Source organism: Caloenas nicobarica, chromosome 3 (assembly GCF_036013445.1).
Source record: "Caloenas nicobarica isolate bCalNic1 chromosome 3, bCalNic1.hap1, whole genome shotgun sequence".
Taxonomy (NCBI): Eukaryota; Metazoa; Chordata; class Aves; order Columbiformes; family Columbidae; genus Caloenas; species Caloenas nicobarica.
This window is the reverse complement of record NC_088247.1, coordinates 111,080,568-111,104,828: the sequence shown is the minus strand read 5'-3', so window position 1 is coordinate 111,104,828 and position 24,261 is coordinate 111,080,568. Positions and strand designations below refer to the sequence as shown.

General features: G+C 43.1%; 1 protein-coding gene across 10 annotated transcripts in view; it reads right to left on the bottom strand.

The window, feature by feature from the left end:
• SHLD1 (shieldin complex subunit 1) overlaps positions 1 to 24,261 on the bottom strand; it is a 63,027-nt gene that overhangs the window by 13,486 nt on the left and 25,280 nt on the right. For 5 of the 10 annotated variants that reach the window (XM_065630900.1, XM_065630901.1, XM_065630903.1 and 2 more), the window contains one exon: positions 441 to 5,751. In XM_065630900.1, coding sequence (XP_065486972.1) covers positions 5,231 to 5,751 — 521 coding nt within the window. In that variant the 3' untranslated portion in view covers positions 441 to 5,230. Of the gene's footprint in view, positions 1 to 440; positions 5,752 to 24,261 lie in introns of those variants that run through there. The other 5 variants (XR_010605912.1, XR_010605913.1, XR_010605914.1 and 2 more) reach the window with 3 other exon arrangements.

Below are 24,261 nucleotides of genomic sequence, written 5' to 3'. Positions count from 1 at the left end.
AAATTGAAAGGTACGTCTGACCACTTCTAAGCGCCAAAAGATCCCCAAATTTCGCGCCGAGCCGAGCCGCAGCACGTGGCTGAGCCGAGACGCGGCGCGCGCAAAGACACGACAGGCAGCGCACCGCCTGGCCGCGCCGCGCCACGCTGGGCACAAACACGTGGCCGCCAGACGAAGAGAAACGCGCCAGGCGCGGGCAGCGCCACCCCTTTTTAGTGCCAAAATATTAACTATTTCTTGAGCTCCAGTTTTGCCCGCATTCTCCACCAATTATCTGTCGTGGTTTGATCGCGGGGAGATAATGAAAAACTGCGGCAGATGTATTTTCCTTAACCCTCTTCCCCCTCCCGTTTTCCGCCCCCCCTCTCCTCCCCTTTTTTCACTAAGGACAGGCGATTTTGAGAGGAAAGGAAAAGAAGAACAGAGAGAAGAAAGCTGGAAAATTTGAAAACGCTTTACTAACGCTACTAAATAAACATAGAGAAAAATAATGCAGAACCAATATTATAGAACCAGTCTTGCAATTCCCAGCAGCTGCTCCAGATCCTTCAGCCAGCCAGAACTAGATTCAGTTTGTCATGAGGCCTCAGCTTGCAGGGACAGCAGAAAAACACAGAGACAAAGCAAAGCAGCAGGAGACCCAGCAGAAGAGAGAGAGAGTCCTTCGGGTCCACCTTTTAAATCCAGGAAGTCGTGAATGGGATGGAATACTCCCATTGGTCAATTTGTGGTCACCTGACTCAGACCACCTCCTCTCGTTGCCCCCCGTCAATGACCCAGGACACAGCTGCATCTATTGCTGAAGCAGTTGGTATTACCTTTCTCCATAATTTGTGCCTGCAGAATGCTTTTCTCTGGATTCTGACAGACTAACACCTGTGGATACATTTACTACTACAGAAATGATACTGGATCCTCATTTCTCATCTCTTTTTTTTTCCCTTAGCACTATTAACTTGAGTAGCTGAGGGTCTGCTCCAATATTTTGTGTCTTCCAGCACACGTACAACACTCCTGCCATAAAAGCAAGCAAGCCACATATCAAGTAGAATCACCAAGAAGCTGATTTATCAGTTTCAAGATGGCTCAAGGACTGCAACCTAAACCCAGACAATCCCAGTATAAATCTATTTGCAAAGAGAGATTGCAGCAAGTCCAAAGATCTTGGCCATAATTTGCAGCCAGCTGGGCTAGCAAGGGCCTCTTTCTGCTCTGGTTAAAGTCAGCAGCCAAATTTCCATTGCCTTTGCTGGAGACACCTGCAGAGCACAGCAGCTGTGCCAATCTGCCAGGGGCAGCAAGGCGGGAACAGCAGCCCCATGTGAAACTGCAGCAGGGAATCTGACATGCATGAAACACAAACACCCTTGCTGGGATTTGGCCTGTGCAGAAAGGGAACTGATGAGAGGTCTCAGCAGCTGGGCTGGTAGAGCACAAGCAATCTCCAAACGGAAATGCTGAAGATCAAATACTAAATCTGGTGCGAGCAGTGTGGCTGTACTGGAGTGACCGCATTATCTGGAAACCTTGATGTTGACCTTTGAGATCCCAACTGTCCTTTCTTCTTTGCCTATATGCTGTCACCTTCTGTACATCCTTTTGCTCTCCATGCTTCCTTGAACATATCCACACCGGAGAATGAATGGCTTCCCCAGTCAGCAAACAACATCACCACAGCAGATCAACACTTCAGTGGGAAAACTGGTGGGTGGAAAACATACACAAAGGCACGTCGTCGTGGCAGAGGGAGTAAAGCAGCAAAGAACCCACTGAGCCAGGAGATAGGAGGCCTCCAAGGGAGAGACCTTTAGTGGTTTCTTGTGAGTTCACTGCTCTGTTGCTGACTGACATCAGGCTCTTTGGACTCAGGGAGATGTTTCATTTTGAAGGGAAAACTCCTCCAGGGATCTCATTAGCACCATCATGAAAGACAGAAAGGAACTGGAGGCTGGAGCAGGCCTGATAGTGGGGAAACAGGACAGAAGCGTTGTCAGGCTGCGTTTAAACAGGCAGGGGAAGGAACCTGGGAGCACTGTGCCCTCTGGGGACAACCTCACTGCCCCAGGGAAGGGATGCCTCCTTCCCCTGTCTGCAGGGTGAGTGGCTGCTCCTCAGGAAAGCAGCTGCCCAAAAGCTCAACCTGAGGCACCTACTCACTCATCTGCATTCCTGGGGCAGTTCTCCCCTTGCCAAATTCCTTCTCCTCCTCCCTATGCTCTCACTCTTCCTAGGGTCTGTCCTCCTCCCTCCCATCACCGGCTGGACACTGTTGTTTGTGGGGGGAAGCAGCTCTGGCCAAGTTCATGCTTCTACAACTGGCTGCAGAAGACAAGGCGCCATGGTTGTGTTTGCAGTGGTGGGTGGTGTGCTGGCATTGCTACACATTTGTCCCGCTTTGCAATGCTGAGGGCGGGTTTGACACAGGATCCTGGCAGCCCTACACATTTTAAGCTGATTGCTCCTTGAAAGCTGCTTCCACCTTTCTGAAGACTCCATTGCAAGAAGGGAGTGAAGCAGACCGTGAAAGAGCAGTTTACTGGATCCAGAACACAAGTAGATTCCCATCTATTAGGCTGAGAAAAGCCACAAAAGCAACACACAAAAAAAGCAAAGAACTCACAAAAAAAGGAGGAAAAAAGATCCACCTTAGTTAATTTGAAGCAACACATCTTAGTTAAAACTGCAAATCAGCTTCAGAAATTCAAACAGACATAAGTTAGGCTCCCGGTGCTATTGCTCACCAGAGGTAATATTAGTTATTACAATTTCTTCTATGTAGCTTCACAAAATGCCAAATAGGACTGTGTTTCTTTCAAGTACAGCCTGTCCAACGCAATTGGTGAGTCTTGCTTGGAGCACCTGGCAAAGGAGAGAGATGCATTCATCCCTCCGTGTCTTGAAGAAATCCAAGATAGATGTTTATCAAGGAAATGAGTAATACAATTGGTTTGGCTTTCAGCAGATTTGGAAATACATACAGCAGGTTCCAACACAGGTTTGTGAAAAATCAATTAGCAGTGAGTGGGAAAAGGAGTGATGAGTGTTATTCTCTGTGCTGCAGTTTTGTTTAACTTAATAAAAGAGACTGAACAATAAGATCCCAGCGAAACATCTCCTAAAATTAAGTGTTTCTCCAGAAATGGAGCAGTTCGTTCCACAGTAGGAATGATCAAGTGTCGCAAACTCTATCATATTTCAGCTCCAGATATCTGACAAGACTCTCAGACTCCCCTAAACAGTTAGGTTGTTTTGTTATCATTAAAAATCAACGGGATTTTGGAGCCTCATTTATCCAGCTGAGTTCCACTCTGCTCCCATAAGCACCTAAAATATGAAAATCTGCCATAAAATAATTGGTTTTACTCTAAATTTTAATGAAAATTTAACAATAAAAGTTTGGAGAAGACAAGAATTTTTCCAGAAGGTTTGTTTACTTGCAAGCCCCCTCCAGCAAGCTGTGAAACAAAGCAAAAACTAAACCAACGCAGAGGGCCTGGCAACTCTGGTAAGGACAACCACATAACTACCTTCTCCCAGCCAAGCGTCTCTTTTAGAGCCTGATACATCATTCAAGAACAGAACATTTATAAGAATAACTGCAGTCAGTAAAGTACAGCTTTAATGACTGACAACCTGTCCAGAGAGGGATTGGAAGCTCTGCTTGCTCCTGGTGACCATATGCTGAGCAGAGGGGCCTGAGCTGCAGCCTTGCATGACAGCAGCACCCTTCCCACTAAGGCTGTGACAGAGGGAATCCAGTCCTGCCTCCCTTATGCAGCTGTTTTCCTTGGAATTCACTCCCAGTTTCCATAAGCACAAAGCAAAGCAGAATTAGGCCCGCCAAGTTTATCAGACCCAAGGCACTTTAAATTCCCCAGGTGGCAGTGACCAAAACCAACTGCTGGGAATTAGTCGTTCAGGTCACCTCTTAATGTCATAGGGCAAGCAATAGTCACCACAACTCAAGCTGGGCAACCAGTGTATTGGGCCAGTTCCCACAGTAGCCAGTGGTGCTCCTGCCAACTAAAACCAGAGCAAGAAAGTTCTGGGTATAAGCAGCAGCAGAGCTTGTTAGAAGCAGCAAACCTTTGCTGTAAACAACCAACACCAGATGATCCCTACTAGAGGGCAACCACCTCCATGGTTTAAACATCTTGCAGAACATTTTCCCTCATCCATCGACACACTAGGAAAGTAATCACGAGGTCTTGTGCAGTGCCAACAAAGATAACAAGAGTGTACTCAAGCAATGAGCATTGGCTTCCTCTCTGTGAAAGCTCTGGGCTCAGGCCCCATGGCAGCAGAAATAATCAGGGGCTAATGGGTAGGGAGAGAGCTGGAGGAAGCAGCATTGCCCCTACAGAATCAACCAAGTGACCCAGCCCTGGGCATGCTGAGATGTGATCTCTGCTTTTCCTAGACACTCTGCATCTTACAGCAGGCAGCTACCAGAGCAGCTGGCACTAACTCTGCAGCTTCCCTATGGACACCTCTGCAGAGCCCTTACTCATTCATCTATTTCAGGTTGCTCTTAAACCAGCTCATAGAGATAGGAAAAAGTCCCCAGTCTGCTCAGCTGGTGCATTTGAAGTGTTAGAAACACCGCTAAAGCAAAAAAACTTTCCTCTTTTTTATCCATCCTGTTAAAAAAAATAAATAACCTGCACAGAAGCTGTCGAAAAAGCTAACCCGCATTGCAGTCACAATCTGTGAGATCATACGTCTGTAGGTAAACACACACAGCTATCAGGCATCCCACGGGAGCATCGGTGTTACAGTGTCAGTCAGGTACAGAACAAAATCTTCAGTTTCCTCCCTAGGTCTGGGGCTTACCATGCCAAACTCCTTCAATCAGTCTGTTACGGTCAACAGTACTTGGACATCCATGCCCACATTGGGGCTGAATTTGGGCTGGGCCATCGTTCAGCTGGGGTAGGGACGTAGGTCAATTTAAAAGCCTGGTACATAGAAATCATCGTGTCTGATGTCCCAGCAATGGACACTGTATCACCCATCCAGATTAATCAACACATCTCAAGCAGTTACATGGGGACCACAGATGCTCCTTATGCAGTGCTGCTCTGCAGAGGCCAAGGTGTCAAGGTCTGCTCCAGAAGATCCCCTCCATAGAATGTGTGGTGTTGAAGGTGGTGCTAAGAAGAACAGTGTCTTTCCAAGAAAGTCACCTCTTGAAGTGAAAGCCAAGCTCAGCAATGAATCAGCACCTTGCTCACTTCTCACGTGGCACATCAGGGCTATGTTCTGTCTGTGTTTGTTTCAAGAGGAGTTGAAGAACATCATCTGAGAGTCCAGGTGTTCTCCTTCTGTCTTCCAAAATAACTTCTCCCTCAGCTGGCTTTGCAAAACAAGCAATAATGGGGTGGTTTGGAAAGATCTTACAACCATCTCTGTTCAAGACCACCTGGGCCATTTGCAGGCAACGTAATGCATAGGTTGTTCCACGCCTGTTTGCTAGCTCTGAAATCTTCTGCGACAGACATTGCGATGCAGCCTTGTAGGTGGGATCCTTTCTGTCTGGCCGGTTTTTGCAATATATTTTGTAGAAGACATCAAGAGACTTCTTGACGCTGGTATCTTCCGCACTATCATGTTCATACATCCATGAGACAGCAGCATCGCTAGGCTCAGTGGGCTCACACAGCCCTGCTTTTGGATAACATCTCACGTTTGCTTTCTCAGAGCCTCCAGGAGAAAAGCTTGTAGGAACTGCAGAGGGTAGATTGTTCTCTCCTGCAAGCACAAGATCAATGAAAGTCATTAGTCACCAGGCCATCCCTCTGGCAAAATCTTTTTTTGTCGCCTCTCACTGCAGTCTGGCAAACAGGCTGTGTGCAGGAGTGAGCTCGGTACTGCTTTAAACTTGGCTGGGCTGCCAGAGTAGCTTGGTGCAGAGATTCATACAAGACGGGCTGTATTTGGGGATCACATAGCTGTCCCAGCCTCACCCTGCTGCAGTGATTGAACCTACTTGGTAATACGTGCCTCCTAGTTCCTCTCAGTCATACTTCCAAAGAGGTGGAAATTGGGATCTGTTGCCGACAACAGCCGACCCTCAGGAAAGTCTAGTTTGCAGCTGAAGCAGTTCTCCCTGTTTCCTTTTTCTCCCTTCGTCCCCTGGTCTAGTTCTTTCCTTTTCATAGTTCTCTATTTTACTCCTACACAATGTGCAGTCCTGTCCTTCAGCTTTCAGCCAGATCTAGAGCCTCCAAACCAACACTGTTATGGTGACTGTATAGAGTTTGGGAATGGGGACTGCAAAAGGGGACCCTGTCCTTCCCGATGAAATCCTATTTTTGCAGCCTAGCTGCACTGAACACTCTTCTCGCATCCTGCAGGAATTTTTACACATAACATTTATCTAAAGGCTGAGGACTCATTCTCACCTGGGTCTTCTCCTTCCTTGCTCACCCACATCTCTGGGTAACAGTCTGGGCTATGGTTCTCTTCTGGTCAAATGTAATCAAGGGGGATGTCTTGTACTTGCATATAATTAATACAGCATCAGCACAGAGACTCTTGTCAATGATGTGACCAGGACAATCAGCAAACTACACACAGCTTCTGGTAGGAAAAGCCTCCATAAAGAGACCTTGAATTGGGCTCTGGTACCCAGTGAGTGCCTCTAACGGCAATTTCACCTCGGAGTCTGCTGCACCAGCCCGTTTGCCAAGCACCTGAGTCACCAATAAGAAAATTTTCCAGGGCTCAGGCAGAGATCGCACAGCTATCATCTGCAAGTTACATAAGCAGGAAGCAGGGAGTCAGAAAACAGCTTGGTCTTTTCTAATTACGTGAAATATGAAGCAGAGTGCAGTCCTTCTTATCAGTAAGAGACCATGTTCAAAGGAAATTTCAGCATGGTGGCAGAAGGCTGCTCTTTCCCTCCCAGTACACAAAGAGCTACCCTCCCCTTCCTGAGTGGTCAAATTCATAAAATGAAATTAAGATGTCAGTGCAGCCATATTGTACATTGCCTCTTTCTTCCTCTCCCTACTTTCTACCTTTGATCTCACTTTTCAATTTTACTTCATCCCCAATTCTGCAATTTTACATAGAACTTTTCCTCTTCTTGCAATGTGTCATTTCCAGCGCAGTACAAAGAAAAGCTTAGTGGCCTTCTTTTGATATATGCCACCGTAGTAGCAAATCAGAGCTAATCAAAGGGAACAAATCCATTTCGCCTCAGTAATCTCTCAGCCTTGGTGCCTATGTTAAGTTAGAACTGAAGCCTCAAACGTCTCTGATAATTCAATCAAGTGGCACTTGTGCTCAGACTCCTGTGTCACTTGCAGCCCCCTGTGCTGTGCTGTCACCTTGCTCCTCACACACGGCTCACAGCCATATTTTTTGTAAAAGAGCAGCAGCTGCCTCTGGCCACAAATCTCAACCCTACATGATCCAGGAAGAACAAAATCCTATTGGTTTCGTGGTGTCAGGGGAGACCTTTGTAATGCTGTTCTGCCTTTCTCCTGCGATCTTAGATTGGATATTAGGAAAAATTTATTCACTGAAAGGGTTATCAAGCATTGGAACAGGCTGCTCAGGGAAGTGGTTGAGTCACCATCCTTGGAGGTATTTAAAAGACATGTAGATGTGGCACTCATAGACATGGTTTAGTGGTAGACTTGGCAGTGTTAAGCCTACGGTTGGACTCAATGATCTTAAGGGTCTTTTCCAACTTAAATGATTCTATTCTATTCTATTATAGTCTAGTCTAATCTAGGCTAGTCTAGTCTAAAGGCAGTATCACCTATAAAGCAGCTATCTTCTGCTGAAGCACAATCCACCGAAGATGTGACTGGTAAGTATTTCAGGGCTATGTTTTCGCGTTTCATTAGTCAGAAAGTACTCAATTATATTATTGGGAGAACGGTTTTCTTTCAGTTACTGATTCAAATGTATGTTTCTCTATTTTTCAACAGCAGGATCTATCCTCTTAGTGGATTACTTTTCCAGCAAAGCCTTCTTAAGGCAAGACATGAACAGTCAGACACAGAATTCCCAGAACCAACCTATATCCCATGAAGTTGCACTTTTCCTCTGCTTTCCTGATAATTTCCCAATACCTTCTCAAACTATGTGCCAAGACTCATCTTTGCAAATACACTCAACCCTTTTCCTCCCTAAAAGACTTCAGTCGAGGTAGAGGTCCTTACTCGACACCTTCTAAAGAGCTGATACTGCTGTCGTAAGGCACAAATCTCCTGAATGATTTATAAACCACAAGGTACATGCCCAGTAGCTGGATGCCTGCGGGGTCCAGAAAGAGCTTCTCAGCTGGAGCACATGTACAGCGCACAAGCACGCCACGTAGGCCAGCAAACATGCTGCTAAAGACAAATACAGCATTAAACTAATCAATCCCTTTCCCTCTCCATGCGCCTGCATCCCTCAAGAACACTGGGATTCCCTGATAGCACACAGCAGCATTGCTTTAAAGCTTAGACCTCTCTGGTCTGGCCTCAGCAGCAAGAAAAATGTGGTTTTCTAAACTCTTTATCCTTCCATGGCAAACTTAACAACACAGCTGTCATAAAACCCAGGTGTTGGCTTGACCCAGTGCCTACAGAAGTCAATGCAAAGATGAGCGGGTCTGAAAACTCACACTCCACTTGCCTGTAATGGAGTTTCATCACCAGAGCATCTGGCCCAGATTATTTTTAGGTATTTTCACTCATTTATACTACCAAGCATGTGCTAAAGGGGATAAACAAACAAACAAACAAAGCTCTAAAAACTGAAACAGGTCATTACTCATGTCTTGATTTCATTCTCACATGACGGATAAGCATCAGTAAGGATATATATTTCATCTGCGCCTCCACTCCACGCTAATTGAAGTTCAGCAATTGCAGCTTATTAGTAAAAGACCTGGGGGCTGATAAAAGGATATTCTTTGTGTTTATAAACCTGCTGATGAAAATTTAAAGTCTCCATCTGGTACAAGCACATAACCCTGCCGCTCAAAGCACACAATGAAATCCTGCTTTGGACTTGGGCCACTTTCAGTGATGCAACAACTCTGCAATATTATTATTTGTTCTTCTACAAATGCAGCTCACGTACCGATTTGAGCCTCTGTATAGCTGTGTTCAAGCACATGCAGAGTGTAAAACAAGACATCTCTCAAACAGCAGAGCTCCTACACTGCCAGCTTTCTGGGGGAAGAAATCCCCCCCAGTTCAAGTGGGCAGCGATTCCTGCAGCTGCTGGTGCTTCACTAGAGCTGGTGTTGCTGTGATCTCTATCTCCATGTGTTGCAGGGGCTTAGCTGGATGCCAGCAGCTGCTAAAACTCTAGTTACATCTGTAGCTGCATTTGTCCAAGCCTCCTGCGCTCTCCCACACTGCCTGACTGCCTCCTGGGAACCCTGCATGTGGGGTGTGTAGTTCCCCTCCTGCCCAGTATGCAAAGGTCCATCCTATCAAAAGGGTCTGCAAGATTTATACTGTAGATCTGAGTACGACAGACCTAAACAACAGTGTTTTGTCATCATCAGTTCTGTGAAAAGGGCAATTACATTGCTTGTTTTAGGGCAGGAATCGTTTGTACCAGGGCTTAGGAATTACTCATCCCTGGCACTTCTGGAGCTGGAGTCCAAGCCCACCAAAATGAATGACAATCCCATATCCACTCCAGCGCTGCTCTCAGGTGTTAGAGACTATTGGAGCAGACACATTCAACAAGGGCAGCAAGCCCTTGACTCTTTTCAGCCATCTGACTGACCACATATTGTGGATAACTTTGAGCAGGGGCTGAACTTCACTGGGTGCCTTGATTGTGCCACCCTAAACAAGGACAAAGAAAACTATGAGACTGAGAAAAGCAAATTATTTTTTGAACAGAACTAAATTAATCTAGAGATATACAAATTGCCCTATGTTCGCAGTACTGATTGAAGTTCAACCAGATGTTGGTTAGATGATGCTACAGCACATCCCTATGTTGCAACATCAATGATGGGACTGTTATCCAGTGCATCTCAGAGTGACAGAGATTATTTAGGTACTCCACTCTGAGATGGTGAACTGAGAAAACATGTGTCTGCTTCCTGCTACAGCTGGCTGTGAAGGCCTGCATAGACCAGCTTATCTGAACAAATGTCCCTAAACAAATATTACTAGAGAACTGAGCAACAGTGGAAAGGAAAAACAAAGGAAAGCAGAGAGCTAGATGAGAGAAAACTCCTTCCTTGGGTGAGACCATCCCAAAAGTCATTCATACTTTACCTACTCTCCCTGGGAGTAGATGGGGCTGAGCATAACTGAATATCACTTTTTTTTCAAAGTAGCTGAACAGCAGAAGCAGAAGACATGTTCTAGCTGGGGAGACAAACTCCAGCTATGGACTCTCATGTCAGTACTTAAAGTACTGCCTCATCCAAGGCACCGCCATGAATTTATGCCAAGTTCAAGATTTGAAAGAGACCACATATCCTGCCTCTGGGCACAGAGCAGTTAATTGGTGCTCCCAAACTTTTCCTCAGAGAGGTAGACAGAAGACTCTCCTCTGTTGGTCATAAAATCAGACACTTCTTGACCTGAACACCTCATCTGTCCTAGACACTGCCACCTGCACCTCAGCATGCTCTTCCTACCCACGAGTCTGCTCCCCACTGTGACTTGTTACAGCTAAAGTCAACACATTCTCAGCATCCATGAGGCATGATGAGTCATATAAGCAAGACATAAACCACCAGTTGTTTTTGTTGATGGTACCCATTAAAAAAAGGCCATTCAGAAGTTCTCACAGATTGTACTATTTCTCTTTTCCCATCAACCTGCCAGGATGACCCTGGGCTGAAAGCAATCATCCACAAACAAGAAAGGGTCCCTAATTCTGTGCTTGCTGTTAAGCGGTAAGACAAGTGCACACAGATGGCGTCCCTGAGGGCTGATACAGCCCTCTCAGCACTCCTAGAAAATCCCTTCTTGCCTCTGCATCAGGCACGTCCATATGGCACGGAAAAGTTCAAATAGAGGCAATACTACTAGGGCTTGAGCAGAGCTCCCAACTAACAGCAAATCTATGTCAAATCACATCAGTTGGGGGATGCATCTGTCTGAACAGGAGGCAAGAACAACTCCCATGTCGCAGTAGAACTCCCCAGGTGCCCATGCACCTTACCATTACATGTGTTGAGCACTTGAGACAGCTAAAACAGAGAATATAATATTTTTTAAAAATTTCCACCTGGTTGATTTCCAGTGGGAGTGCATGTATCATCACAGTAACACAATTCCACTCAGCTCTGGGAAGAAAGAAGAAATTTAAGGAGAATTTAGCAGGAGCTCATTATACCACAAACACACGGCATCTTAGCCTGCCAGTAACAACATACCAGAGCACTCAGGCATTGCAAAGCTAAACATTTTGGGACCAAATCCTATTTCCCTTACTTGCATTAATAAAATTTCCATTGATTACGACAGTTAAAAACCCATGTGTGAACTGCTAATTACATCCCTTTACATGAACTGGAATATATTTGCATTGTATGATTTCCATTACTAACATTTAAATTGCAATAGCACCGAAACCACAAATATCAAACAAAACAAGTATCATTCTGATAGGTGCTGCACAAACATCTATTACTTTGAGTAAAGGACAGAGCCCAAAGCATTTCTTGTACAGTATGGAAGAATTACAGTAGTTTACCATTTCTCTGCACACATGTCTGCCTTGCAGAAAACAGCTGTTTTCTTCTTGCATTGTTGTTAGAGGAATCTTCCAGCATTTGAAGGAAAGGCAAATGGAATTTTCAATAACATTGTAATTCAAAAATACTGCTGTAAGCAGACAATATTTGTTCCTTGTGTGTACTTAAGTTATGAGTTGAAAGTGAAAATAAGAATTTCATAAGCCTTGCTACTTTGCTGTCTCCCTGATGACACACAGAGCAGCCTTCTCCTGCAATAACATGCAGTAGGCTGTAGCTCACAAGAGAGACTCTGCTTTACACATGACATAACCAGTTATGTCCTTCATCCACCAGCTCACTGGAGAGGCACATGTGGCTGTGTCTGGTTGCTGAGGAGCTGGCTGGGAGCTGTGCAAATGCTGGGTAGGCAAAACGCAGCAAGAAGGGAAGAAAGAGGCTGGAGGGATTTGGGGTATGGAGTAGAAAAGGGAGGCAGTGATGGAGGAATAGCCCTGGGTATAACCCAGTATTGAGTCAGGTTCCCTGCCTTTTTTTTCTACCTGCTGCACACTTGTGTGAAAAGTTGGGAGGGGGCTATCATTCATGTGGGATAAGACGTAAGCAGTTATTCTGAAGAAGCATAAATCCCTCCCTTTCTAACTCCCTTAGTAATTTGAAATTCAAGAAAAATAAAAAGCCTGCTAAATGGTAAAGTGCTTTTGAAATGCAATAAGCAGGCATAGTGCATCCCCCTAGACACTCTTCCAAATGTCACGCTTGGTATTAAGCTCTGCCCTGCTCTGAGAGCTCACAGCTGATGCCTGCTGGGCCATACTTTTAAGACAGCTGGAAAACTCAGCTAAATGAAATCTTTCGGAGAATGCTCTAGTCAAACATGCTGGATTTAATAAACCACAGAGCAAGTAAGGTACAATATGAACTCCTACAAATTAACACTCCTTGTTTGCTGAAAGCCGAGAGACAGGCACTGCTGTCATCTCACAAACCTGTTCCTAAGCAACCAAGCCCCATGGTCCAGGGCAATAGGTATGAGCAGAAGCAGCAGCAGCATTGTAAATACCATCACTTATGGCTGTGCCCCAATAGCCTGCTGCAGGTAGATCCTCAGCTGGGCCCCAGAGCAACGGGCATTGGATGTAACTGTCTGTGAACAGCTGCTGTAAGTGCCACAGCGTACAGGAACATCTCTCCTTGCAAAGATACCAGGTATCTCCAAAGAGATGGGCAGCAACATAACTGGGGTACCCGAGATATTATTTTTACAAGGCAAGTTCCTGCCTTGGAGCTCATCACCATTCTAAAAATAGAAATAGCAAAGTTAAGAACTCTTCAAATAGGTATATTTAGAGGGGTTTAATTTATATTATTCTGTAGTCAACAAAAATCCCTAAAGCATCCTATTTGTCTCAAGTTGTGATTTTTAAAAAAGCTTCTTAAGATCTAATGTTAAAGATTCTACTATAAAGAATAATCTTTCTCTGGAAGATAAATAATAAAAAACCTGTTTATCTAGCTGAAAACATTAACTGTCAATTAAAGTTATTATCCAGCAGATGAGGGCATCAGGGGCTTTATTAAACTGCAACTATCTGTTGCTTTCCTATTATATATACAGTCTTGGGAACTGACAGTCAGACTCACCTTGCCTGTGTAACACTAAAGGCACCAATTTCCAAAAAGAAACTCTGACAAGGCTTCTTAACCTAATTGCTCAGTTTCCAATTAGGCATTAGGAGATCGTGGGGAAGCAACTGCAAGAACAGCAGCACATGTTCATGTGCACAGACAGCAGTGCTGTGCTAGACCAGCGTCTCCTTAGCCACACCAAAACATCCCAATGGGCTTTCAGCCTTTAACAGGTAAGAATCCAATGTGAGTATCCCCAAGCCAAGCCCCTGCCTCCTCTGTAGCTGAAACTGAGAACCATCCTCTCATGCCAAGCCCCTTACTCACCAGGAACACAGCATTGCTCTGCCCACAAGGAGGAATTACACCATTTGAGCCAAGTTTGACCCCTTTCCTCCTATGAGCACGCAGAAGCCTTTTATTAAAAAGATCGATTTTTCCCTCTTTTAATCAGCAACTTGCAGTGTTGCTTTTTTATACATGGAAGGCTCTAATTTAGCCCCAGATCACATTTGTCTTTAAGCACATCCTATTTCAGAATAAAAGCAAAAGTCTAGTGCTTGAAACCAGTGAGAAACAATTCTGCCTGCCTGATTTTCACTGCTTAAGATGTGTAAAGAATTGTATAAAGGAAAACTGGGCTTTGTGGTTTATGGTGCCTGAAGGAGCTTTTCCACTTCGTTCAAATTGCACAGCTAAAGCAAAAGGTAGTTGTTGTCCTTCGTATTTTTTTCCTTCCTAAAAATTATAAATTCCAGTCATGTCTATTGTCTTTTTTCCAGCTTATTCTATGGAGTCAGGTCTTCATGAACTGTTAGCTTTCTGACATAAAAAGAATTTCCCGAAGAACCCTTATTAACTGAGAGGGAAGGAATTTTTATTCAGCCACTGGGTTCAGTTACTAGCTACTTAATGGCAGAATTCGTAAAAGGATTTGCTTTGCCCACCTCTTCAGTGAAGAGCTGAGAAAGTCCCTTGGGAACCTGAGTCATCCAAGGAGACCTCTCGAAGAGATGAAGAGGGACTGGTGAAAGACAACATTCTTCACAGTTCTAAGGTAGAAGATGGGCAGGGAAAAATCCCTCCTGTTTCTGGCAAGACACACAAAGGAAAGACACTGTACTTCTAGACATACTGCAGATGTTGTCATGAAGAAGTAATGAAGCTGTGAGTTGAAATTAAAAAAAGACTTGAGCAGCTATCTGGAGGACAATTAGCAATCATAGACAAGTCTAGCAAAAAAAAAGTCTGGAAGAGTTATTAAATCCCATTCTTCAGGGCTTTAACAAATCCTCTGCTAGAGGCAAGAATGGGGCCCAACAGGCAGCATATTCTATGCTGCAGACACCCATTTTGGAGGATGGGGATGAAACAGAGGGAAACTGCCTCTTATCCTGAAATATTCAGTAATGGCCACTGCCAATGACAGGAAGCAACTCTAGATTACAAGTATTACTGAGTAAGACAATATCACTGTATTTGCAAGTACTAAAAAGAAAACAAAACCCAAAGCAATATCCTTTCCTGATATACTAAACACTTTGTCTTTCATTCAGAGTCACACATTTTCAGTACTCAAGAGGAATAGGAATAAGCAGACAGCTCTCACTGGAGATCAATAGTTCAAGTTTCAAAATCAGTTCACAAAAATTCTACCTTCAGCATCTCCTTGCAGAGTGATGTGCATGACAGTTTGCCTGGAAAAACAAGAATATGATGCTATTCATACAGCTAAAATACAAGAGGAAGAGCCTGTCATGACAGTATTTCTTTAATGACAAGAACAGACTAGAAGACCAAAATATTATATAAAATTCAGCAAAAGATGTGCTTTATTTACAGATTGTGTGAACTTGGAAAAGGAGAGGTGGGAGGGACTGTTCAGTGTACACTGCCTTCCCTTGCCATTACAGCACATGAAAGTCCAATTCATTACAATGTTAGCACCCGCAAACACGCATACAGTTGACATTGCAGAGATTCACGTGCGTTTCAGCTCACATTCCAACCAGCTCCGAACACTGTGGAGGTTGAAAACTGAGTCAAATAAGGCAGATGAAGGTGAAGGCTAACAAATATAACTTTGCTCCAATTCTTTACCCCCTTCAACCTGCACAACTGTATGTCTCGTAGTCAAATGCATCTGTGTGAGTATGTCCAACTTTCTACCAAATTATTATTTAGGCCCAGATCCCAAATGAGTGGATTGATCTTCAAAACTGCTGAAGACACAGGTGCTCTCACACAATTTAAAAGAAGCCATAGAGATTTTAGCTCTTTCGAAGGCAATGGCATCTAAGCTTTAACTTTACTAATTCTTCAGCAGCAGACCACAAGTTGTACAACAGAAAGACAAGAGAGGTACCTTTTGGTCTGCAGATTTTATGGTTCTCATCTTTCTTTTTTGTCTAATGCCTAAAGCATGAGGGTGGGAATAACACAAGAAATGCTTACAGACAGATTGATTCTCTCTAGATGTGATAGAAATAGTCCCTCTTCAGATCAAAGCTCCTTACCACCAGTCAGGATTGATCTTTCACTAAGAACAACGGAGGAACACCTGCAGACGTGGTTTCCTGAATTTACTTACAATAAGATGACTTCAAAACCACGCTTCTTGTCTGTGTCATGCTCCTGGATATACACTGCGTGTCAGACAAGCACAGAAAGGCTTGCATTTCTTTTAGAAGTGGGAGTAGAGAAAAACAAACCAAAACCAGAAAGAAATAATCTTAAAAAGCAGGTACTAAAGTAATCTACTGATATTCTGGTGAAGATCTGAAGGCAGAGTGAGGCATTTTCCCAGTCTCCCCGCAGGCCTGATGGGGCTGCATTGAACAGGCTGAGCAGAGACCCAGCCAGGCCAGACCTGCAGCTCAGTCCTTGCCCCAGCCCCATGGTGCAGAATGTGGGACCACATGGCTTGGGGCTGTTTTTCTCTGCATTGCCAGAGGAAGCATTTGCACCAGATATTGATCAAAAATGACAAAACGGAAATAAGAATGGAAGCAAGATATCAATCTGCACCTATCAGCTTTCTGCAGGCTAATAAATGAAACACCTTCATATTGAAGAAGTCAGTCAGGTATATCAAACAGTCATCAAGGAAATTTTCAAGAGACAGAAAATGTGGTTTCAAACAGAACACAATGAAAAGCAAGCAAGATATACAAGTTTAATAATTTGGAGGTATTTGTTCTTCACTAGTCTGAGGCATTTTGGCTTGCCACTTTAAAAGTACACTGGATAAAAATTTGAGCCATCTAGTTTTGCTGCGGTATTACTTGAAACCAAGTAGTGAAGAGAAAGATTATTGGACTAGAGTGATAGGTACATTTATAGACTATTCACAAATGCTGGAGGCTTGAGAACCACAAGGGCCTTTTCTTAATCATCTACCTGCCGTTTTGGGAATCACTGAATATCTCTTCCATCAGAACCAGCTTGATAGAAAATTAGGTTTTGAACAGAAGTGTTTTGCCACTTAATCAGTCAGCTTTCTGCAGGAATTGCTAATAAACCAAGGACCTAAAACTGAAATCGAAAATGGTTATAGTGTACGAATTGCCTTGGGAGTGAATCCTCAGGCTGTTAATGGGCTGCGCTACCTGCCAAACTTTCCTCAGGTAGTGTCATGGCTGTGGGACTCAATACTCCTTTGAATGGACTAAAGAAAATTGAAGGGCAGGGCAGAATGGAGAAAGGAGAAAGTCCTTAAGAAGGAGTATGACTAAAAAGTAGAAAAATCACTCACCAAGCAACTAGAGCACTCTCCATTCCTGTCTCCTCGCTTTGTCCTCTCAGTCAGTCCCGAGAAAGGCTTGGCAACACAGGCATTTCCCTGCTATGATTCAGCTTTGCCCTCAAAGGCCTAACAGTAAAAGGTTTCAGTCACTCCAGATTTATTTGCATGCCTTTAGCTGGCTGCACAGCCTATTAGTCCTGCTTTTTAAGAAAATTTCTTAGCCATAAGCAGATCTGGGTGCACTCAAACCTCTCAGTTCTGCCTCGAACCAAAGAGGTCACCTGAATTACAACTGGACACAACTCTGTGTAAACTGTGAAGGTCAGTGAAGAGCCCAAAACCTGTTTAAAAAGCCAACAAAATAAAACTCCATATTGCCCATCCCATATTACCACCCCACAGCAATTCTGCACCAGGATGACTCTGCTGAGAGGCTGCACAGACTTTATCAGGCAAGAGCCTGCTGCTGTGTGTGAACCACTTGCTTGGACAGTTTCTCAGTAACACCTTCAACTACTGACGAACTGTGGTTAGTGATAGTTACTGCAACCATGTAATGTTTGTTCACCACAGTTTTATGACACAGATGTTTTTAAGACACACAAGAGATATTAAGATCTTGCATTACCACACATAGCATGAAAACATCTTGTGATGTTCACAAATACTCGTGAATAGGAAAATTAATTAATTCCTGCAAAACAAGGAAAATAAAAAGACAGGTAAGCCAGAACAAGTTAGGGCAATTCAAATGTTCCTTTACTGAAGGATGTGTTTTTCACCCACCTTAGGCCATGAGATTGCCTAACTGAAAACACCTACTTTGTTCAAAAATAATCACACAAGTAGCAAGGTAGAGAAAAAGATAAAGCTCCTTTAGGAGAGTTAGGGCTTATTGCAGGGATCTGTAAACACTGTTATGTGTGTTTTTCATAATCCATCTGATATTTGCATGTGTAAATATTTGCATCATTTACAAATAGTAAAGAACAACACTCCAACTATTATCAAGGTGATGTGACTTTCAACAGAGTAATTAGATGAATTATGATCATGTTTTTTCAGAATTTGTTCTCTGAGTATGGGCTAGAGAGACTATAGAAACAGACACTCAGATACTGGGAAGTACCAGTAAGTTCAGAATTTGCAGCTTATTGATCAGACTTTCAAAATTGCCTGGCTCTTTTTTCAAATGCGAAGCAACCAATGTTATCAGAGCATTCAGCAATTCCCATTGCTCTTTTGTCATCCGGGTAAGAACACAGGTCTCCACATGCAACTGCTCCTCTCTCCAAAACAATATCAGAAGGGAAAAATAGACAAGAAATTAAAATTATGAAAATAAACATGAGTAAAGCTGAACAAATGGGCAATCAACAGATAAGAGAGACTGGTTTTGAGTCCAGACAATCGGGAGCTGAACCACAGGTGGTAAATGCATGAAAATTATGTTCCTAGAATAACATAGAGACTAAAATCAGCCCAGCTCTCTGGGCATGCAACCAACCTTCTGCACCAGGAATCATCAGTCAGATGGGTTTAGAGGTATCCTCGGACTAGTGATGGGAACTCTTTAAGAAACAACAAATTCCTTCAATATGGTAGCCTTGCTCAAAGTTAGGGTTTTTTTCACTCTGATCTCAATTGGTGAAGATACCTCAGCATCTTCCTCTTGGATGTACATTTTAAAGAGAACGTGGACATGGGGATGGATGCTTGTGAATATCGCTCTACTTGTTGAGAAAGGCTTGCTGGCCCATGTGAAAAAATAATTTGAAAAGATAACTTTTTTTTAAATGAGTCTACACTGAAATGGAAGGCAGAGGTGTATATAAATTAAACCCCATCAGGGTGGTATTTAGTTACTTTTAGTACTCTGGGAGCCAGTTAAGGTGACCTAGACAAGGTGAAAAACCCATTACAAAGTGGAATGGCTCCCTGGGGCAAAACGGTTACAGAAGCCTGAAAACTCAGTTCAATTAACAAAGTAGCTTCAAATTCATGGAGCTCATAATTCCTACCTAAGCAGTAACAATCCAGGCCCTGAAATTGTTCAGAGAGTGTCTGGAAGCAAGTAAGGTTTCCAGACCCATGTGCACAGCCTGAACCGCTGGACCACTTCTCAGTGATGGAGAAAGAAAGGTTAGTACCACCTAAAAATTTGGCATGATAGGGCTGTGCAAATTTTGCTGGATCATTTCAGATTTTACCACTCAGAGTCAAATTACAATGTGGCTAAAATTAATATAGAAAATGGAAGACAATTTTGATCAAACTGTGAAACTCACTCATTCCACCATTGGAAATAGCTGCCAACTTCAGCCATCAAATCTCATTTTCAGACAGGTATTCAAACAACAAAAGTTCACACATATTTTTGAGTAATATTTCCTCTTCTTTTAAAAATGTCAATGAATTAGTGATAGGTCACCACTGCTATCACTCCCGGCAAACATTAATACAAACATAATTAGTAATATTAATAATATTAATATAGCCACTCACCTATTCAAAGAAAAAGGCAAATACTTAATGCCTTAATATTGGACATGTTTATCCAGTGATAAAATTGGATATGTATGATATGTGTGTGATACAAACCAGATCCTTAACAGTGACAGTAGATTAAATTTTTCAAATAAAATGGTAAGTTTACCACTATTTGATTTCCTATGTCTATGCTGGAGATATTCCTGACTGCTGTGTTTTACTACAAGCTAGAGTCTCCTGTTTCTTACTTGAGATTGTTTGGTGCAGTCGGATTTGACGATCCAAATAATTTCGCTGATCATACATCGAGGTAAATTTCTTTTAATTTTTTTAACCCTAAAATTTATTATCAGCTTAAGAATTTTGTTTTAGAGGGCCTAAAGAAAACTTAATTCAAATAGACTGTATTCTGTGATTGTAGTAAATACATCTGGCTTATTTAGAAATAAAGCAGGAAATTCTGCAACAAAGACTTCAGTGAACACTTCTAGCTCAAGTTTTGGGATTAGTCTTCAAAGGCTACTTAATAGGGTTTTTTAGATCAAGTGTGGACAACATGAGGACTTAAGTAACTAATTTGTATTCCACTACCTTGACCACCCACTTCCTTAATCTCTTTCATTTTTCTCATAAGCCATCCACAAAGCCTCAGTACCCTCCTAAGGGAGGACACTTCTGCAAAGCATATAGATGCTTGTGCCTCTTAAAGAAGCGTAGCTACAAAAGCGTATCAGAAAATGCTCATATCCAAGAATGACTTGGACTTGAACGTTATTATCTTACAAATAAGGTGGGTAGGTGCACTTCCCATTAATTAAGTCAGGCAGAGCTGTCAGAAAATAAACCTGACATTTAGGAGATCCTCAGCTCTGAAGTTTTAAAACTTCTGTGATCATAGCACTGGAGTCCTTCATTTCCTCCACTCTACAAACAAATCCACTGCTACATTCTTTTGCTTCCTCTTGGTCACATTCACTGCTGAAGGTTAATCGTGACTCTTAAGACAACAGGAGATAGATCTGACACTTCCTTTAGCTCGCAAAATGTTTAATGCATTAAGAGCACAAAAAAGGCTGGCACCTTAGAGTGAGCAATTGAATCACAGTAAAATAAAGGTCACTGAGAATTAAAATAAAACAAATGTCTGGCTGGCTGCACAGAGGTTCAGTTGTGCCCTTAGTGCCCCCTCAGCCTCAAGCAACCGTTACTCATTCTTTATAATAAAAACATAAGAGGCCAGTCTGCTGCAGCATAGACTTGAAATAATTTAGAGATTAAGGTATTCAAACACAGGTGGAGACAAAAGGTAAATTTCAGTGACGGCAGCACTTGTGATCTAACGCCAACATGCAAGTACAAGCAGAGCACAAAGAGCTAACAAAGTGAAGACATCTTGAAGAAGGCATGCAAGGTTAATCATGGGGTGTGATCCTGTTCTTTTTAAACTCAGCTGCATCATCACTGGTATGTACCATGGAGCTCAAAAGAGCCTGCATTCTTTTGGTTTGTTTTAACCTCCAGCACAACAATGAAGGCTTATTCATCCTCCTGCCAAGCAGTAAGGAAAAGGAGGCACAAGAAAAATCATTTAAATCAGCTGATCAACAAAACACTGACACTACAGGGAGCACAGAGTCAACCTGAAGACAGCAAAGGAGTGGCCTGTCCTGGAGGAGCAGGGATTGTGCAAAGCAGGAACAAAGACACATTTGCTACCTTGCAGAGAGGCTTGGAAGGAATGATGCCATCAGCCTGTGCTGCCTCCTTTCAAAGCCTCACTCTCTGTGGCAGTGCTCACGCTGTGTGGTCAACTGCGTGATGAGAGTTCCCACAGTTAAAACAGTGCATGCATGTGAGGTGCGATGCTCGCCTAGTCCAGGCTCCAGAGAACCCTTCAGAGCAGAAAACAGGTTCATGACAGCAGCGTCTGTGCCCGCCCTGGCAGCTGTGACCCTGGGGAGGAAGAAGCTCTTGCTGCTTTGGACCATGAGGGAAGCGGCGCTCTCTCTCCAGCTTGGCCACTGTCCACCCTGCACAAGTCATTTCAGCACGGAGGGGTGGGATTTTTTCCCCTCCAGGAAACCACAGCGTGATGCTGAGCCATACTGATAGACTGAGGAAAACCTCTTGTTGAAATCCCACAGTGGACGTCCGCTGGGAATTTCAGATGTGCTTCTAGGAATGAGGTGTCACCATCAGTAGCTGCTTTCTGACATCCACTGCTCCTCTCAGTTGGGTCCCCTCTACCCTCATGCACTTACACAGTGTTTGAGAGACCAGAATCCCAACAAAGGTTTTCATAGATCACCACCAAGGTAGTAGCAGCGTTTATTTTCTCAACTACACTAGAGAATTTTCTCTCACATTGCAGGATGTGAATGTAACGACAATTTGAAATAAATGGAAATTATGACAGTTCTTATGTTTGTACAAAAAGCCCTAAGCTTTTAAAATGCAATTCACATGAAAGGAGACAAAAGGATTTTGTACTCTTTAGCAAAATACAGCCCAAGGAAAAACAGGTGATTGAAAAGTAATTAAATCCTGGCTACACGTAAATTATATTACAGACAGGTAGTTGTCCAACAAGAACACTTTGGACTGTGATACACATCAAAATAATCTAATTACCCTTAAAAATTGGAGAATCTGTAACTTTACCTAAAAGATAGAAGATGAGCTTTTAATTGTTTTCACTGCAGACACAAACAAAATGCACTGATTAACTTACTGGGCTCAAGAGAGGTAATTATTTTGCAGCAGATGCATCTGTAAGAGCAATTCTGTGATAGCTCCAGATTTAATCTGCCTTTGTTTTATGAAGACCATCTGCACAAATTATTTTTCCCTTAGATTTTAGGTTTTGAGATGAACTCGACTCAGACAGAATGCAAAACTCAATTACAGCCCAGTATCAGGATCTCCTGATGCCAGAGACACACGTTACAAACTAAGTCTAATGAAAGCTCCCTAGCTGAAAACAGAGTTTAATTTATTTCAAAGAAAAAATAACACACTCCTCGTTTTTGTAAAAATATTAAAAGGACGATGGAAATCAGTTGAACAGATTACTGAGCACATATCAAAGGGGGAATATTTTTAAAAGTTTTTTTGCCTGGAAACAACTAAGACGTATTTTAATAAAATATTCTTACAGCTAATGTGCTGGTTCATTCTGAAATATTACCCAAAGAGGAGAGCATCCAGGTAACAAAATTCTGTTATATCACAAATCCACATACTTGAAAAAGTGTTTAGCTAGAGATGCTGACATCTTCATATCAACTTTCCCAATGCTGTTTCCCAGATCACAGCAGACTGTAGCACTGATATCCTACTCTCTGCATGCTCAGAAGTAGCAGGAGAGGAGAAAAGTGCAATATCTGTCTTACGATAGACTGTTAGATCAGCTCAGGCTGGCTTTGACACTGGGCAGACCCACAAGCAACTCAAAGCCCCACAGGTGCAGGGAGCACTCCAGCTCCAATCCAAGGAACTAGTCGGAGGGTCAGCACAAGAACTGACCGTGAAGAAAAAAGCCCTAGCAGGCAGAATTACAACCAGAGTCTCCAGAAAAGCAGAGGAATCCTTCTTTGGACAGCTTTCCCAAAGATACTTTTAGCCAAAATAATAATAAAGATACTTTCAGCCAAAATGTCTACATTCATTCTTGATACAGTCATGAGAAGTTCAACTAAATTTAAGGCAAAGGCCAAAAGTGGTGGATGCAAAAACACCTGCAACCCCCTTTCTCATGTCTCAGGCCAACAGCTTATCAGTATTACCAAGAGAGCATCTGTCAAGCAACCTGCACAAAAAACCTGAAGTATTTTTCAAACCTATTTGCCCTCGCCGCCATTTTAATGGTCCAAGGCACAAGGCAGGACACATCGGTTTCCATAGTTTTGACAGACAAAAGCATTAGCTGTGTCCAACCGCCAAATAAGTTAATGGCTGCTTCTGAGAAACCTGGTCATCTCCCAGGCAAGGCTTCTCCAAGCATCCGTACCCATGCCCGTCCACCAGCACCTGTCTGCCCTGTATTAGCACCTCGAGCTCCACTCAGAGAGGAAAAGTGCAGTAGGTTTTATTTATTCAAATTAATCCACTGAATGAACTATATCACCCATGTCAAATCTTCTCTAATGGGCACTGAGCAGTATGATTTCAGGAGGCATCCACAGACTAAGACACCGTACACAATGAAGCAATAAGTACTCACTTCCATGTTCTCCTTTGGATGCACACGCTCTGCAGGGTGTCACGTGCTGCATGTCATCCAGCCCCAAGAGTGCTCTTTGTATCAAGACATAGCTAAGGTACAACAGATGGTTTATTGCATCTCTTTTGTCTTAGGTTTTTTTCCTCTACGCTGGACTTAACGTGCACCAAGGCACACTGGGGAAAGTGATATTTTTTCAAAGACAGCATTGAGCTTTAGGGAATATTCACGTGAACGTTAATGAAACCAGAGATATTCCCACAAATACCCCCAGAGGAAAATAAAGATGGTTTGGGGCCAAGTGTTTTAAAGACAAAGCAAGAGTTAAATTAACATAGTCACATGGATGATGTTCTAACAGATGCAGAACTGAGAACATTCACCTCTTCTCCATGTTACTAACAGCAGCAAGAAGAGCCACGAATTTACATTAACCTTTTAGTGAGTTATCACCAACCAGCTGTAGTTCTAGATACCATTTAAATTCCATAA